The sequence below is a fragment of the Rhea americana genome, unplaced genomic scaffold (assembly GCF_003343005.1).
Source record: "Rhea americana isolate MKP2758 unplaced genomic scaffold, rheAme1 scaffold_3, whole genome shotgun sequence".
Classification (NCBI taxonomy): Eukaryota; Metazoa; Chordata; class Aves; order Rheiformes; family Rheidae; genus Rhea; species Rhea americana.
The window spans coordinates 13,054,675-13,073,404 of NW_028186423.1; the positions used below are offsets into that span (position 1 = coordinate 13,054,675).

At 35.1% G+C, this 18,730-nt stretch overlaps 1 protein-coding gene across 4 annotated transcripts in view; it reads right to left on the reverse strand.

Annotated features, from left to right (window-relative positions):
- Positions 1 to 962: 962 nt before the first annotated feature.
- The window catches only part of MYCBP2 (MYC binding protein 2), a 211,450-nt gene continuing 193,682 nt past the window's right edge, over positions 963 to 18,730 (reverse strand). For all 4 annotated transcript variants that reach the window (XM_085309535.1, XM_085309537.1, XM_085309534.1 and 1 more), the window contains 13 exons: positions 17,898 to 18,181; positions 17,567 to 17,663; positions 16,693 to 16,812; positions 15,611 to 15,712; positions 13,064 to 13,192; positions 9,867 to 9,999; positions 8,600 to 8,703; positions 7,548 to 7,736; positions 6,943 to 7,050; positions 5,717 to 5,926; positions 3,246 to 3,353; positions 2,877 to 3,042; positions 963 to 1,770 (listed from right to left, as the gene is read on the reverse strand). In XM_085309535.1, coding sequence (XP_085165661.1) covers positions 1,655 to 1,770; positions 2,877 to 3,042; positions 3,246 to 3,353; positions 5,717 to 5,926; positions 6,943 to 7,050; positions 7,548 to 7,736; positions 8,600 to 8,703; positions 9,867 to 9,999; positions 13,064 to 13,192; positions 15,611 to 15,712; positions 16,693 to 16,812; positions 17,567 to 17,663; positions 17,898 to 18,181 — 1,866 coding nt within the window. In that variant the 3' untranslated portion in view covers positions 963 to 1,654. The remainder of the gene's footprint in view (positions 1,771 to 2,876; positions 3,043 to 3,245; positions 3,354 to 5,716; positions 5,927 to 6,942; positions 7,051 to 7,547; positions 7,737 to 8,599; positions 8,704 to 9,866; positions 10,000 to 13,063; positions 13,193 to 15,610; positions 15,713 to 16,692; positions 16,813 to 17,566; positions 17,664 to 17,897; positions 18,182 to 18,730) is intronic.

An 18,730-nucleotide genomic window follows, 5' to 3' on the forward strand; every position in this document is an offset into this window, starting at 1 on the left:
CATATGGAGCCAGATCTCAGGCGATGGTGGCCCTCGTGTCTGCGGTGCCAGCAACTGAGGTGACTGGGAGCCCCAGCAACAGCAAGTGGAGCAGCAAGTGGGCCTTTGCATCAGCCCCTGGAACGGGACCACAGATCGTAGCTCCGTGTGCCTGGGCCCAGCTACTGGTGGGCTGGAGTGTTTGTATTCTCCCCTAACCTGCTGCACGCTCGCACGCGCGTGTGTGTGTAGTTTGCTAGCAAACTTCTGGCTGGATTAGGCCAGGACATGGGTAAGGATACCAGATGGACAGAAGGGCTGTGCTGGTATTTGAGAGATCTGTGACTGGAGGGTGCTTGTGAGCTGGAGAGTGAGGGTGTGGGTGTGCTTTCACTGGATGCCCATGTGCACAGGGCTGGGCTCCAGCGGCAGGCAGGAGGGATCCCTCAGCCCGGGGGCCTGCCAGAGAGAAGCCCATATAACATCCCTTAACTAATTTTAAGATAGAAACACTAGAAAAGGAGTTGAGCATATCTAACACAGAAAGCTGCAGAGAGAACCTTATAGGAAATAAAGCCTTTACTTAAAAGATTGCATTTTGCTCACACTGTTGTGATTACAGGGACTCTGCTAAATGAATACTATTGGATTCATGGCAAAAGGTTATTTGTACCAAAGGTGGAGGTGATATATTACTCAAAGAAGATTCTTAACAACTGATAAAAATAAAATTAAATTTTTTGTTGTGTTCCAAAACACTGGTAGGAGTGGAAATCTGAATAGTATTTTACATGAACTCTAGTACAATTATCCAGCTTTTCTTTTAAAGAAGATTTGAGCAGCATTCTTCATCTTTTAAGTAATTCTATAACCATCAGTTTACCCAATAACTTTCCTACTTTTTAAAAGAATCTGTAGAAATAAGTATGAGAAATAAACCTTGTTTTAAAAAACATCTTTGAAAACTGAGGCTTACACATTCATTAGACTTTCACTGTATAAAAATGTACAGTGGCTTTATTGACATGTACATTCCATTATGTTTACAGCTGCAAGATATGAGGCACACTCAGTATTGCACTTCATTAAAATTTCAGGCTCAAACATAACCCAGAAGTTTAAATGAAACTGCTGTTGTAATTTAATTATTCTCATACAGGACAAACATTGATACCTTTATATACAGCATGATACTTGTTACATTTATGCCTTCCTAACACAATTTTTTTATAACAGTCTAGGAAATAAACCAGAATATTCCTCTTTCCTATCCCCACTTGTGATGCGTTACAATTGTACAAGATTACAAAAAGTCAGTATACAATAATCAATATTTTTTTCTTTCTCCTCAAAGTCAGCATCATTCATAATCCACAGACACACGGATCCTTTAATAGCAATTATTTATTTGTAAATGTCCAATGTTTCCTAGCCGATGACTGTAATGGCCACATGCAAACACCTCACAAGTTTTGATGTCTTGGTTCAAAACATGTCAATTTCTCACAGCAAGAATTATGTACATGGTATTTGGCATCCTTCTTGCACTGTAAATTGTTCCTTTTACCTGGGTTATGAAATGGTCCCATCCTCATCCCAACTGAACTTTATTCTCAGGACACTTGAGGGATGAGGGCACCTGCTTTGCTCTGGTTAAAAAAAAAAAAAGGCTAGTCTAAAAAGTGTGAGCATTTCTGCAAACCCCACAACCCAGAGCAAATTCTTCTCCAGTGGGTGGATGGACAACATGAAGTGGACATTCTGTTCCTTCAAGTTGTTTACCTTTGGGACCTACAGTAAATTTTAGAGTGACGAGAGGGAGGAAAAAAAAAAGAGATGTTAATGTTTGTAAACTAGATGTAAATAAATACATACAACATTTCCTCAGAAATATGTTAAGTAAAGCTAATATTTCTGTAGTATTAATTCATAAAGCATCAATAATGAAAGCTTAGGAAACAGTAGATAGCAAAGTGCTTTCACATGGTCAAATACAAGCAGGGAGTCTGAAGGGTTAATACATAAAGAGAAGAAAATGCCATTCAATTAGATCTAAATAAACATGAGCAAGAAGTGCTGTCTCCCTAAACCACTAAGTTATGCTAAACATTAAATTCATGTTTGAAGAGAAACCCAAATGAYCAGACTGTCTGTAATTTAAATAAATTGAATTCATCAAAGCAAAAAACGCAACAGGCTTACAGGGAGAAAACCAAAATAAATTTCTTTTCGTCAGTATGGTCAAAAAAWTAGCACAATGTAAAATCAACATCTGTAAATATGAACAAGACTTACGCTCTACAATAGAGTAATTTTAAGATTACATCAGGAACTGCTCATCTTTTTTTGTTTCCCTTTTTCCATGTAAATATCTTAATCAAAATGATCTTACTTGTTTTCCAACAACAAGACATACAACATGATTTAATGAGACCAGCATCAAATCGATGACACATGAAGTGAGAAACTAAGGCATTGGCAATAGTTTACAGAGGAGAGATACCTAAGTTGAGATATATCATTTAATTGTAATGCTCTGTTTTTTACTATAATTGTAATACAGCATGTCACACCTGGAGTCTGGGTTGCTGTAGGTAGATTAAAATGTTTTCCTGTAACAAAGTATCTACAGTTTCATGTTTCAAAGATCAGTCTTATATGACAACAGCACCATCTGTATTATTGCCAAGAAAGCAAAACAAAAGAAAAAATAAAAAGAGAAAAACCATGTAGAACAAACTCATCCTAGGATTACTTAAAATGCTGAATTTAAAAATTTTATGACAGACCACACAGAATTTCTAAAAATTATCAGCAAGAAAATGTAAGAATATCAATTAGAAGTAATTACTTATCTGAGAATTTAGCATGATAGATTTGTTTTGGAAAAATACTACCTGCAGGACAATGTGGAAGTTCTTCTTTAGGGATGCTTGTCATTCTTTGGAAATCATCATGGCAAGCATTGCAAAAATGTGTTGTCCCAAAACAGAAAAAAACAGCAACTGAACAGCAATAGCGGCATTTGTACTCTAAGAAATCTGTACCGTGTTTGGGACACATCTAAATAGAAAGAAAACAAACACCGATAAATGAAGTACGCTTGCTGTAATAATCTGAACAATATATTTCTATATTCTGAAGTACAGATTAAAATCATACAATACATATAATTGTAAATGAATGTGAACTATTGTACAGCTCAGGTACTCATAAGGAAAAGCTTCTCAATGAAATAAAAACATGAACACAAGTTCTTTGCTCACCTGAGCCCTTGAAACATCAGAGCATGCACCACAAATAAGCTCTCTTGGATCATAGTCATCTCCTTGCCCAGCCTCAGCATCACAACGAGCCTCACCACCAAAATATGCCTAAATTTGATACAGGAATGATTAGACATTAGATCATAGACAACTTTTATCTTAATAAAATCAATCTCTAAGGGGAAGGTGATGAATAAAGGCCATTATTATAGTCTCCACTATGCTGAGTAATCTTGACTCTGTGACTCTTTCTGTATACATGCTTTTGGGACACCAAGACAATGTCTCTCAACCTCATGATAAACAAGACCAAAACCTGTCTAATATACCCTGATTTATGCAGGTGACTGTATAGTAAGGCTTTTGTAATAAGCTTAGGATGTTCTATGAAGTGTGCATGAGAAAGACAGGACTGAGACTCAAAGTAACGCAAAAATGGTTTACTAGGAGGACTTTTAACTAGCAGAAGTGAATAGAATGAAGTAGGTTTGTTTTTATGCTCATGTAGGATCTCTTACAATGAGAAATCTACAGCTTTCTGCAGATTCAGTATACTTTCTCACCTTATTCTACCAGGACACATTGGGCACAAAAATGCACCAAGTAAGACTGCCAGCTTTGATGGATCTCCTCCTATACTAAAATATTTCCAAATGGAAAGGAAGGTGAGATGAGACAAAAAGTGACATCCATGCTTCCCATGCTACCATCGGATGAGCTAATACACACAGAACTCTGCGCTCAACAGTTCTGTAGTTCATACAGTGACTCCTTTTTGCAGTGACAATGAGTTGTACATTTGTATAAGGAAAGGGAGAGTGGTCTCAAGGCAAGGAAGGAAAAATCTGAACAGCCCAACTCCCCCCAAACTCTTCAGACTAAAAGAAAAGGGAAAATCCTAAGGCATGTGTGTTAGGGAATCAGTTATTAATTTGGGGTGAACAGAGGCTGGATGAAGGGAAGGAATTAAGAAAATAAATAAGACATATGGACATGGTGCAAAAGGCAATAACAAGATACAAAGGAAGGAGGAGGAAGGAAACAAGAAAAACACTTAAGTACTGAGTATTAATTACTTGAAAGTAGGAGAAAATGTGACAGGAATAAAAATGAGAGAAAACAAGACCAAAATAAGAAAGTATTTTTGGAGGGAAGCCAAAACATATTCTAGGTAAGTTGCTACAGGATGAGGAGTGAAAATTGATTAACTGTGGGAGGCAGGAACAAAGTGAACCTAGTAACTCTTTAGCAGTGAGCTGGAATTGCTATTGCTCGTCTCCAGCATATGGAAGAGAAGTCGGTCCTTTCTCCTCTAGCTCTAAATTGTACATTTCCATTTAACAGAAAAATTACTAAGTCTTTCCTTGAAAATTTTATCACAGAATGGACTCATTCCATTCATACCTAAAGGCAAAAGGAAAAAAAAAATGAAAGAAAAAAAAGAAAATGGACTCATTCCATTCATACCTAAAGGCAAAAGGAAAAAAAGATATGCAAGAAGAAAATGCACAATAAAATCACTCTCAGATTAAAAAAAAAAAAAAAAAAAAAAAAAAAAAAAAAAAAAAAACAATGGGAGGGGATCAGTGAATATCCAAAACTTCTCTAACCCTGGTCGTTGTACAGATAAAGAATATTTGTATTTTCTTCTCTGGTGGTGGGAAAACCGGGGCTGTTTATATAAGTATTTTGTCTTCATTTTACATTTCACACCCTCTAGCTGAAGAAAATTGTATGTATTTGACCCAGAGTCCAGCAGGCTAGATTGCACAATTCCTCTTTTAATTCCCTTTTAATTCTTCTAAAACATCTGGCCATCAGCTCCACAGTTGCTGCACTTCATTAGAACTCAAGGTGCTAAGATCTGCACTTGTGTATAAATACTTAAGGGTGGCAGAGTTGCATTATGCCCCTCCTAAACAACTGCATTATCACTTCTAGTATCACAAATTGAAATTACAGAAGCTCTTGTCATCTGAGACTATCACTGGGGAAARCCACATCAACAAGTTTGCAGCAGTGGTCATTTTTCTACCCCAAATTCACTGTTTCTTGCATTTCCAATGAACTCCAACTCAGWAATATTTAGATGAAATCTTTGGGATCAACTCCACATATCAAAGAGTTAAAAATGAAACCTATGTTGTATACTGCTTTAACATTCATTYGAAATGTGATTAGAAGTGAAACTCTTGATATCCTAGCACAATAATATCTGCACATTCTTTTAAGAAGACTATCACCTCAATATTCATTTGGTTTCTGAAYTGGTCTGTATATACTCCTAAGTTTCACAAGACAGAAACTATGTATTTCGAATCTGCCTAATAACTTTTTAAGATTTAACAACATAATTTTCTTTTTCTGCTTTCTTGCTCCATACACTGTATTAAATACATACYGCATTCTTAAAGAAATGACTTTTGAAACTAACATATGCATCTAATCTGAAGAAGTATTAATTGTCATACCTTTTTGCACTTGTAGCAAACATAATAAGCGTATCTGTTCATGGCATAGCCAGCTGGGTCATTATAAAATCTAACACCTGGTGTTGTGATGGCCTCACTTTTGTGCAACCCTTCATATTCCAATCTCATTAGAGCTTTTCTTCTTACATCTTCATAGAGTTCTTTGATTGGGTCAAGCAAATCCTTTAATACTGTATGATTAATTTTGTTCTGAAATGAAGAAAACCAATTAAAATACCTTGTATCTTATTATAATAGCTGTAATAATTTGTGTTATGGTAGAATACAAAAAGCATAATGAATGCCATAAAAACACAGTGCTCAAGTAATATTAGAATGAATGTTTCAAGAAAAAGCTGGCATAGCACATACTTTACTTGCTGTAAAAATAGTGAACAGGTATGCTTTTYACAGGGCTTTTTGTAATATAAATTRATCAGCCCTTACAATAAACTCTAACGGTCACAAAGGATACATGAAAGATTCACCATAATACACCAATATTCTGATCAGGTATTTTCTCTAATTCTATTCCTTTTCCACTTACTGCTCAGCAGTAAGAATGATACCTGATAGTACTCTGTATCACATATTTGTCACTTAAAAATTRGGAGCTGTTACAATTACCAAAATACAGCACTGAAAGGAAAAAAAAAAAATGGCAGGCAAGAACGGCTGACTGCTCACAAATTCAATGTTTCTAGGTTTTAATGTGCTCTTTTTTCCAGCAGCTATCATATTCTTTTGTTTACTGTAATTACAAATTTGTAGATTGTAAGARTTTCAAGCAATTTAAACTGAATTAAGTGTAGGTACATATATTCAGCTCTGTCCTTCTTGTACTGAAAAATAAAGCAGGTATAAAAAGAGAGAACCCAGCTTTCCTGCTTGAGATAATATCAATGAAGATTATTTCTTTCTTCCCTCTGCTTCCCGTGCCTGCCTGTTGTGCCTCATTCTTGGGAAGTTACAAACTGATGGTTCTAAGAATAGAAGAGTATTAAGATAATGTCTGCATTACTTTTTAAGAACCACCTTACTTCAGGGAACAGTTAGGAAGGTAAAATGATACATTAGTGATACTCTTTCTTCAGTGACATGAGAAATTAAGGAAACAAGTGATGTATTCCTTTGTTTTTTYGTAATGAATGACAGTATTATCGTTTAGGATAGTATTAGATAACTCTCTTGACCTAGACAGTAAACACGTAGCTTGCAAATTTTACCTTGCAAATAGGACAGGACATGAACCCAAAAGTTATCCTTGGCCCAAGCCATCTGTTTTCTAGTACTCGTTGACAGCATTGCAAATGGAATACATGACTGCAGTCCAACTTTAGAAAAAGAACACATATAAGTGAACACTGAAGTTACATTAACCACTGTAATGTATGTAGTTATTTGTAGTTATAAATGTATCAAATCCACAACCAAATGATTTAAWAACTTGGAGGACCTCCGTTTTCTTTTTAACAAAGAGAAAGACTATGAAATAGTTTTTAAAATCATAATATTTCCACTCCAAAATAACCAGTGGATATACCAATACATATTAAATATATCCACTAACCACCTTGGTTGTTTTTCTCATTTATAAAATACAACATACTTGACAAACTAAATTGATGCAATTTTCTTTCTTGAAATCGTGGTAATAACAGAACAAAAGAGCATTTCAATCAACTTTCATACAGTTACTGTTATTTTCATACTGCCTATTTTGAAATTTATAAAAGTATAACTCCAGTGACTTTATATTTTAAAATTTTCCACATTTAACATTACTATCATAGTATTCATCTCTTAAAAAGGGGGGGAAAAAAAGCTCAACCTGGATAGCTGGTGCTGCTGAAAGTGCTTCAGTAAAACAGATCATGCACATGTCATCGGCATCTTGTTTAAGAGTGGTAGCATTCTTATCACAACCATGCAAGCATGGCAAGCAGTGCTCTTCATTCTTAACACCTCCACACGGATGGCCACACGGGTGTGTCTTGCTACAGGCAATTTTAGCATATTCCTAGTAAAAGGAAATAATTGAATTAATCTTTCCCCCCCTCCTTGAAGAAAAGGTTTGATATTGTGCTACTTTTTGAAGTATTGCCATTTCATACAATGAAACTTGGGTGGAARAATCATGATGTATGTTATCTTTGTCACAGCAGATATTTGGGAGAAAACACTGCGCATTTTGTGTACTTGAGGTAGAACCGATACCTTCACCTACCTACAATGTGTTACTCCTGAATAGCAATGGCGTAAAGAAACCATAATTTATGTAATGAAAACCTATTTTGGGGAAGCACAACATAAACATCCTGTTTTAATGTAAAATTTCCTATTAGTAGGGTATTCAGCATACTAAATCATCTTTTAAAAATTGTAACACCTATTTAAAACACATCCCCTCACATAAGGATCACAAGCTGATCGAAAAACCTGGTCAGACAATCCCTACTCTTAGATGTTCTGTGCTCACATGAYGTAAACAGGCTGTTACTCAAATTACTTTTATCAAACTTTTCCATACACTAGATTTCATGGTGACAGCGTATATTTTTTTCATAACTGGAACACTATTGTGAAAACTGAGATACTTTTGAAGATAATAATGTAAAGAAACTACCAAGAATTTCATTTGAGAATTAGTGTTTGTAGTCTGTAATTAAAATGAATGTTTACAAACTTGTAAATACTGTAATTATATTGTATTATATGGTAATGTAATATTCAAACCAAATTCAACACTAAAACCTTTTTCTTATAAGAGCTGTGATTTAAAATGCACTACTAGTATGAATAAGGTTTTTCAAAATAAATTATTTAGATCCTACAGCCTCTTCTGTCCTAAGTTACTCATGATGATCGATATAGAGTACACACCTGGCAATCTGTATCAGAACAGACGCTCCCCACTGCTGATAACTCCGTTCCACTCCTACAGCCACAGAAACGGCATGCTTCAGAAGTGCTAGTGGTCGGTTTGCCTATGTCCCCCCAAAACAAACAAAAATGAAAACTGTCATAATGAAACATAAGTGATTAATATCCTAACACCAGACATATAAACAAAATCACATAAAACAAGCAAATGGTAACTGTTAATCAAATTAGGCACAGATAATTCAGAAAGTCTAAAGTTTTCTAAGACAATAAACCTCTGCCTATTTTGAAAATATTTGTCATTATCATGTACCTTTTTATAATTAAAAATGTTGTTTAATTGGGCTTGGCAAATTAGCCACAGCTATTTATTAAAAATACACTATAGCTTAGGATTCGTTCCTTCAAATATACCATCAACACAGTAGTAAATAAATGAAGATGAATTTCAGCTTTTGAACAGTAAGAACACGTTACAGAACCCACTGTTCTTCAGGCAATGCATCTACTTGTGGATGATGAAAATTACCATTAACTCTTGACAGAAAAAGACTTCAAGAAAAATGTATATATTCGTACTGACGAGACTGAAAGAATAGTAGGCAACTTAGCCACAAGTACAGAAGAGTGCTTCATGCTGACAGCCACACAATTTAAAATGCAGCTAAAACTGTGATGGAAATTGGTTGGGCTTTTTAGAACCTTCCTAAACTAAGAATTCAGGGTTTTTTTGACTGATACTTATCTTCAGATATCTACAATACAGACATCTACATCAGATGTAAACATCGTGTGATTTCTGTACTTGAAGAAAGGAAATAAGGACTTCAGGGCAATTTATCAATCTTATTTTAGACAACTATTTAGAATAAGGTGACCTGGTGCCCTAAAGTGTTCCTATCTATCAACTACAAAGGGATGTCAGACAACGACTATAGATGTGGATATTCAAACCGTGGATCTACACAACTGGCCAGATGAATCCTACCTTCAATGTCCTACTTTGCTAGCAGCTTTCTGCTTCAAATATGTTGTATTTGTTCATTCCTCCTGAGCACACCCTCTTCATTTTTTAATGTTCCAAGCACCAAGTTATCACTGATCACCGAAAAGCATTAAAATATTTTATTAACAAGCAACTATCAAAAGCATTGTCCTAAAGCAGGAGGAAACTCCAAGTTTTCTTTTCTTTTTTTTTTTTTTGACAAATGCTCAATAAGGTAAAAATAATTGGGATAAAGAACAAGCAGCAGCACTTGTGTTTTACCTGTCTGTTCTCTGAACTCCACCATAGCCTTCATAGTTTTAGAATCTGCTAATGCCATCAGCCAGAAAAGTTTGGTCCTACCACAGCCCTCGTGAAGATCAACTTTGATAGCTTCTTCTTCTTCTTTGAATACCTGTCAGTTTAACCAAACAGATAATAAACAGTATTCTTATGTTATTTTTGCCACTATCTCTTTGGATTTTCATCAAGTATTTTATAGATTACACGTCTACTGCAATTTTATTATACATTCCATAAATTGTATATACTGCAGAATGGATAAAAGTTGTGTAGCTTTTTGTTTTTAAAGTAAAAATATATAAAATTAACATTTGAACTGACAGGGCTGGGARCTAAGAGGCCTGGAAAACAGCAGTGCAACAATGCTAAGGAGAGAGCTGCACAACATTTTTTCTAATTTACTGAATATACAACTTGGAGTCATAACTACTATTCAACTCACTCAGTAGGCCATAGYGTAACATTAGAACTATCTCCACATATCTGTGTTAGTAGTTTATCAAAGTAGCAGCGAAAATTATAAAGAATTTACATCTAAATTAACTTTAGTTCTGTTAATGCAAAATGAGATGATTGGGAGGAATCAGAGGTAATAAGATTAAGAAATAGCCAGGGTATTTCCACGAGCAAAAGTCAGGAAGCCACGCTGATTAGTCATCAGATAAATCTGTCTTCATCATGCAGAAGATGGTYAATTCCAGTTAAATATGTTTATTATTGTTTAATTAAGATAACATGTTAAGGTCTACTGGCTGAGTCAAATTACTTATAGTCAATTGCCTAGATACACGAAAACAGTTTTAAATCACTGACACAATAATAGGTTTTCATCCCGACACTTGGTTCATGCTAAGGTCCCATCCAGAGATGCTCTGTAACTTTCTTTGAAGCTTGGTATGACCCTGACAGATTAGTGATTTTGGTATGACCCTGTTAGTAACTTTCAAGACAATATCAAGCTTCAATCTGAACATTCTTATTTATTATCCATATAATGCATCAAGGCATTTCATGTTATTGTCATCCATAAATTCTTCACATTTTCTCTTTTTWGTCACTCACTGTGTTGTATGTTAGAAATAAGTTATTTTCTACTCCATTAGGTGAGCCTAGTTTCTCTGGAACAGGTTACTTAAAATTTTAGYGTATACACTGAATACTATTAGCTTAAATCAGGAGACTTTAAAAATTTCATAATATCAAGCAACTGCATGAAATCCTTAGTGGATTTTATGTGGTCTTTCCTTTTCCTCCTTTCCTAGGTTTTGAAAACAATTCTGTTTTCATTAATTTCACCTGCAATGCAGTAGAAGTTAGAATTGTCCTTGGTATGGATGTATAAACTCAATTTCAACTATTTTATTTGTACTGGAATCACGAAAAAACTAATTTCTTCAGGAAGGATTTGTATAACAGGTCATAATAACTTACAGGCTGTCCTTTCCTGGATGGGAGAAAATACAGTAAATGGTGTATGACAGAAGCTGGACATAGAAAAGGAAGCTAACAGAAGATAGCAGACAGTGATTATGACAGAATCTAAAATTTAAATTGAGGGGCTAGACATGAGAGATGTAAAGGTAAAGTTGGTAAATAAAGATTAAAAGTTTAAACATGCTTTTAGAGGTCAATAGTGAAGACTGATAAATAGCTCTTTTGGACAGATTAAAGGAGAGATGTGAGAGCTTATGTGAGGTAAGAACTTACTTTTATCAACTGTAATCTGAACAGGCTATATAGGAGAAATCAGAAAAATAAATGAGACTAGACTGTGATGTGACATGACAGGAAAGCAGACATACAAAATAATCTTCTTAAGATGATAAAACTGGAAAATTTCAGAGGAGATTGTAAAGATTTTAGCTAAGAAATGGAAGAGAATAGATCCACATGCAACTTCAAGGCTGAGTCTGCATTACAAATACTGAGTCACCAAGGAATAGATCTATAGAGTGAAATAGTTGGTGCCAAGTTTCTGACGTTTACCTCATCCATGTTCTTTGCCCTAGTCTGATCCCTTGGACCAAATGCCTGCTAGCAGTTAGAGGGCACTAGGTGTGCCCCCAGATCTATCATTTCCTTTAGTTTCACCTGAAAGGATTTCAGTTCATGCACTCCAGGACTGCTTTGTAACAYGAATCAAAGCACAATAAGGAGAGATGATCAGATCTGTTTCAAAAGCACATTGCCAATCCAAACTAAAAGTCTAACATAGGTGCACTCAAAGAACGAGTTTGAGGAATGATTTCTACTGAATTAACTTTATTACTGAACTCCGCTATCCTAGCCTCTCTACAAAGGTAAGCAGTCATAGGGATTCAGTAAAATGAAGAACAACAAAAAACACAAAAGAGCATTAAAGGTCGATAAAGAAGGAATGTTCAGTATTTTCAAAAGTAACAACATACTCAATGTAAATTTTCAATGAGAAAAAAAAATGAGTGACAATATCACAAGGAGAATGTAGTTTCAGGTTCAGAGGCAGAAGGGATAAAAGAGTAACACAACAAAGTATTAACTGGAGAAGTACACAGTAAGTTACAAAAACCCATTCARGTCATTTAGAGACGAAATACATCATGTCCCTAAAAAACAAACTAGAAGAAATTAGGGAATTTTCAAGCCTGTTGATATGACAACACATTTCTGTGTAAAAGGAACCTGGAGATCTTATATGAGAAGATTGACATAACGGAACCAGTAGAAAAATTCATTGTCAAGTGGTCTTCCTGGATATTAAAAAAATAAAAAATGAAGGAGGTAACAAGCGCTGATCCTATGTGATAGAAGAAGTAAAGGAGATATAATTTAAAAGAAATAAAGAATCAACATATATTTAGGAAAGGCTATGCTGTTCCTAGATATTTCCTGAGAAACATTTCTAAACAATGTGAGAATGAGAAAGGAAAAAGGGATGTAGCATAAAAGTAATGTAGCATAAATTCCCTAGAATTAGACTGCTACATGATTTTGCAATCTTCTTCAAAAGACAAAGAAGAAGGAAATTTAACTAAAATGGAACAAAGAATCATGTGGAAACTTATCTATCCCAACTCCAAAATAAAAAAGAACACTTGGCAGATTTGATTCTTGCTACTACTGTTTTCTTAGCTGTTAAYCGGGGAAATGCATACAATATATGAAATGCCTACAATATGACATCATCTATACTCTACCTGTCTCTGGTGAGTTTTCGTTCGTCGATGGAGATGAAGGAATCTGTCACAATCTGTACACAAATTCCCACAGGCATTACATAAAATAATTGCAGCAGTTTCGCCATCGTCATGGTTATCACACATTGGCTGGAAAGAATGAAAAAATATAATTAAATAATTCTCTCTATTAAACCTCTCATTTCCTTTCAACTTCTCTGTCTTTATTCTCTCAAAAAATGAGGCAAGAAAATCAATAAGGGGCAATAAAGAGCTTGTTTAGACTGTTAATTATATCTTATAATCTGTATCTAAACAATTAGTCCTGGACACAAAAAGCTTCACAGTTCTATATCAGTTCTTCTGACTTCATATTTTGCTTGATGCAACAAAAACTTTTCTTCAACAATATATTTGAGAAATCATTTTCAAGTAGCCTGAGTTATTCAGAATGATTTATGTGCTATCATGGGTTACAGGTATCTTAACAGAGAAGTTCTGATATATCTCATACTGATAAATCAATATGCAAAGCATTTATCCTTAATTACTGTAATAAAATATATTTACTCCATTAAAGTACTTAATGAAAACTGTAGGTCATCCATAATGCAGAGAGAATACATTCTAGGAAGCAAACTTCAAAATACACAATAAAATTTACTTATTCTATTGATATATTTTTAATTCAATAAAGACCCTTGGGTTTTACAATTAAAAATATCTATACAAGTAAGAGCTCAATGACCGACTTGATTATGCATATTTCTAAGACTGACTTTCCATTCTGTTCCCAAAACATGTGATTTCCATGATATTGTTCATGCAACTTAGATCAGATCCCTTTCAACAGCATTCCCAGTAGGGAAAACACACAAAACACCTCAAAATTTGAATATACTCCTATTCAATAGGACTGAGGAATTTCAGACTTGGTTCAGCAGCTCATATCCTTACTTGTCTAAACCTTGGGTACTCCTCTCAGGTTTCCACTAGTCCAGGTTACAAGCCCAGATTTCTGTCTCTTTCCTTCTTGCCTACAAACTAGACCTCTGTTATGGCCTTCTATCCCCTAGAATGATAGAGGCAGCCTGAGGCCATGGTGCAATCTTTCTGGAGAAACAAGGACAGATGAAACGAGTTCATTCTGGTTTCATAAAATCTTTTTACTATGGAAACCACATTTATAGTTAAGTTATTTAATTAGTTAACAAAAATCTCTAGCGCAACCTATGGGGTTCGTTCCATCTGAATTAAATCAGCATAAAGCCTACAAGGTCCTTATTTAACTTCGTGGGACTGCTGTTTCATCCTCTCCATAGAATGCCTGACAGGTACTACCACACTGGGGTTTTTGAGCCCCTTTTCACTACCATTAGGAGAGATCTGGACTCCTTCAGTTTTGATGTGGATCTATGAGTTTTTAAAGTGAGCACAGCTAAAAACATCAATCAGGCCTTCAGTTTCTAAAGCTGTTTCATTAAATGATACATTCAAACAAAGCTGATTGTTTAGGTAAAAAACTCCAATCTGCTGGGAAGCCAGAATTTAAAGATCAAAAAATAAATGTTTCTCTGCTCATGATCTGGCAGAGACTGTTCCAGCCTTCAGATTTTTTCTTAGTTGAGYAATTTTCTGTAGCTGATTTGCAACAAGCTCTATAGAATTCCCTTGATTTTCTAGAGAAAGTCTCTTTTTAATCACCTCAGAAACCTTTGTGTCTACTTCCTTCACTCAGCCAAGTTTTAGTCCTTGCTCTTGCTGCAGCTCTCTCTAGCTGTCTCCTATATTCTCTTTCTGTCTGCATTAAGTTGCTTCAGAGGTGTCCTCTTTCTAAACAAACTCAGTTGCTAGCAGGAAGGCACAATTTTCCTTTGCCTTCTAAAGCGATCTACCTAACCCAACCAACCAACTTCATTATTTCACTCTTTCCTGACTCACATTAAAAAAAACAAAAACAAAACATAAGCTTCATGACAATGAAAAATGTGGGACAGCAACTCCATCCACCCATCCATTATACTTCAGATTAAATCACAAATCTTCTAGGTCAGTGTTGTATGTTTCCTATATTTATCCAGTTAGAAAGTCTTTCTTTCTCTTCAGGGTAATCGCTTTCTCATCCAGGTCTGGAAGAGGAAACTAAATCATGGAGAAAGGAAAGTTCTTGAGGACCATAAAAGAACTGAATCTTAAGATTACAATACAGATGAATTAACATTATTATGTCATAGGGATCTACATAGAAAGGAAGAAGCTCTGATAAAGGTTATTTCATTAACCAAATCAATCTATGCTCAAAATACATCTTACAGGTGTAAGAAAGTCCATGCTCCATCTGAGATACCAGTGGAATTGCTAGTTATTATTGTTTTAAGTTGAGATTTTCATTTTCTGAGGTGAGTGTGTCTAGAACACTAGCATTTCAAACATGTATGTGCCATTCTCATGGAGAACAAAAGGGATGAATAAAGTCAGGTCAGGGCAACTTCCTTATCATTTATTCTAAATTCTTTGACCACAGAGTAAATTAAAATGGATAAAAAAGGACATGAATTTCAGTCTTACCATCTGTTTCTGTTGTCCATCTTTTCCCATCCACCTTCCTGAGGATAGTCTATCAACATGATCCTGATCAAGCACACAGAGGGATGCTAGGGCCAACCACAGCTATTGAAAGGGAAGGTAGAATTAAATGTTTTAGATATACTAAATAAAAAAATCACAATACTATAAATATAAATGTTGGTAGATAAGAACAGCATTTTTGGGGGCTACCTTTTTTCGTGAAAGTATGTCACTTCATGGTCATAAACATCACRCAAGAGAGAAACAGTAAAGCAGTATCAACTATACCATACTATAGGGAAATATGGCAAATACAGGAAATCATCAACACTTGCATGTCATTCCCAAACTTGCAGGCTTTGGGGGAAGAAGAAGAAAATGAAGGAAACAGAACAATCCCCAAAAGTAGCTTTATCCTGTTAGACTAGGTTCCCTATGTTCTCTCCTGACTGCACAAGGTATCTGAGATTGTCTGGAAAAGAGCTCAGAAGAAGCTTCTCCCTCTTTCTCTCCAGTGACTACAGTGAAAGCCTAAGGAGATTAGCTACGTGAGGGTAACTAAGTTTCTGTCAGTAGGCCTACAGCTCAGACTGAAAAATACTTGACAACAGCATTTTGAAATGACTGATTAGAGGCTGAAAAACTTTACTGGATTGCCAAAACAAACAAACAAAAAACAAAAAAACGCAACTCAACTCCATGAGCAACTAACAAAGTTCATTCACCAGGAAAGCTAGCATGATGTTCAGGGATACTTTAGGTCTTCTTAAACTATTACAGTGACAGCTGTAGATGGTATTCTTCTGAGACATGCCTTCCAAACAGCACAAAACACACGACTAAGGAGATGGATCAGACAATTGACATAGTCTTTTATGACAGAAAAAATCGTTAAGTATCAAAAGCTTATAAACATTCCTACAGTGGTAGRGAGGTAAAAGCAACCTGTTAAGGTTAATTGAGTCCCAGTTTCTAGAAAATACAATGAAAGAGATAAAAAGAGAAAAAAGTAAGGTAAATAAATAATGAGTTCTTTCTGCATGTTTCCAATCAACTAATGTAAAACCTAGTAAAGTTCTTACTCTGGTTGTTGCAATGCATCTCACTGGTGATCTGTATTCTTCTTCCATTTTGGTCAGAGCTATGATGGTTTCAGCAATAGCATTCTTAGTCACACGGGACCAAGCTTCTGACAGGTGACCCTGTTATAAAGAGGAAACTATATATAAATGTCTAAAACTCAATTTATTAYAGTGTTCCCTTTAAAATATTAAGAAGAACTAAAATTGTAATTAGCTGCTACAAAGTTAGATTAGGATCTCAGATTAGAATAGAAAAAGTAAGTCAGGGATGACCTTGGCAAATCAGGTATTTTCAAATCCAATAGACTTTCTGAAATYCGCCCTCAAATTCCTGTTAATTATACATTTATTCTGCCAAAAAGCATACCTGAAGCAGATACACCCATGGAAAATTTTAGCCCAGGTGATGACACTAATATACAACTATAAAYGTAAATGTCAGTAAGACTGAAAGAAGCTAATCTAAAAAAGAAACTTTACATATAAAAACTCCATACAATTTTGTCAAAAACCCACTATTATCTTACTTCACAGACGCTTTTTACTTTTCAGTTGGAGTTCTGAGTGCTCAAGACGCTTCAAAAATCAGGCTTCTAAGTTAATAATGTAGAAGACAACACTGAATTTTCGGTTCCAGTGACTCACCCAAAAACTTATTTGAACACTGTATAAATATTTAGCAGTCAGAAACAGAACTCTACTACTCCTAGACCTGGACTCTACCAAAAAGATTATACCTTTTTTTTTCTTGACACTCACTCACCTTTAACAGCTCAACCTAGTACTGACTGTAATAAGAGATTAATGAAAAATGTATTTTTCATTATCAGAAATATGTGAATATCCCCCATACATTTAGAAGATAGAAACTTACTGCTGCCATGTCTTTAATCAATTTGATAATGATCTCTGAAATCTGTGTAGGTGTTGAACCCTTCATCCACCAGTGGCTTTCACCTCGCCGAATATAGCTACAAAAGTACATGAAATAAACACAAATAATTAGTTATTATTTGCCAAAATCTACCTCAAGTATAGCATACATTCAGTTTGTATCAAGCACTGTAATAACTACTGACTCACTGTCAAAGAAGCATTATATAAATTTTACAGTTTATAAAATAAAGATCATAAAAGACAAAAAATATAACTGAYGTGTTTCTTTTATGCCCTTAGCTTGATAATGTAATATTTTTTTAACAAACCTGGAATTGAAAATCATTGGAAGTGTGACTGTAGTAACTCCTTTGCCTGCAGTAGTGCCAGCTGTCCCAGTTATAGTAGTTCCTTTGGCTTTTAGCTGTACAGTGAGAGCTTTGGCAATGCATCCCAAAAACATGTCCAAGATACCCAGTTTATTCCAATCTCCTTTTTCTGTTGAGTGAATGATATCACTTATATCTGCTGGTGGAAGGGACTTCACGCCTATGATACTAGCCAGGCGATTAGGAGTTACCTCAGGCAGAACACGTCTTAGTAATGATGTTACCTAGAAAAAGAATCAAAACATCAAAGCTCTTAGCAGGGCAGCTGCAGTTTTCAAGCAAAATTAAATAAAATCATTTCCCTTCTTCATAAGCTATTTCTGTGAGAAAGAATGAATCTACTTTCTAAATTTAACTCATACTTTTAAGAAATTTCTATCTTGCCTTGAAGTGCAATATATACTCAGTTCTAGTTTATTTGCTATTAATAAACTGAGACGAGGCATAACATTTCAGGACCAAATCTTACTTGAATACCACCTGACTTTAATATAGTAATAAAAATATGCTTAGAACTAACCTTATAATAGCAGTTATACAGGTGTTTGGACAACTTTGATTATTTGCACATTACAGATGTACCCACTTTGCATATAGTCTTTAGATGATGGAAAATTCGTGGTAGAACAGTGAAAGACCACTTTACGACTTTTCAAAATAGAAAACACCCACCTCTAGAGAATGAGAAGCATGATATTCTTCTCCCTCTCCCTTAGTTTTTCTTGAGATATATTAATACACTTCACCTTCACCAACTGGTGGAATAGGGATGG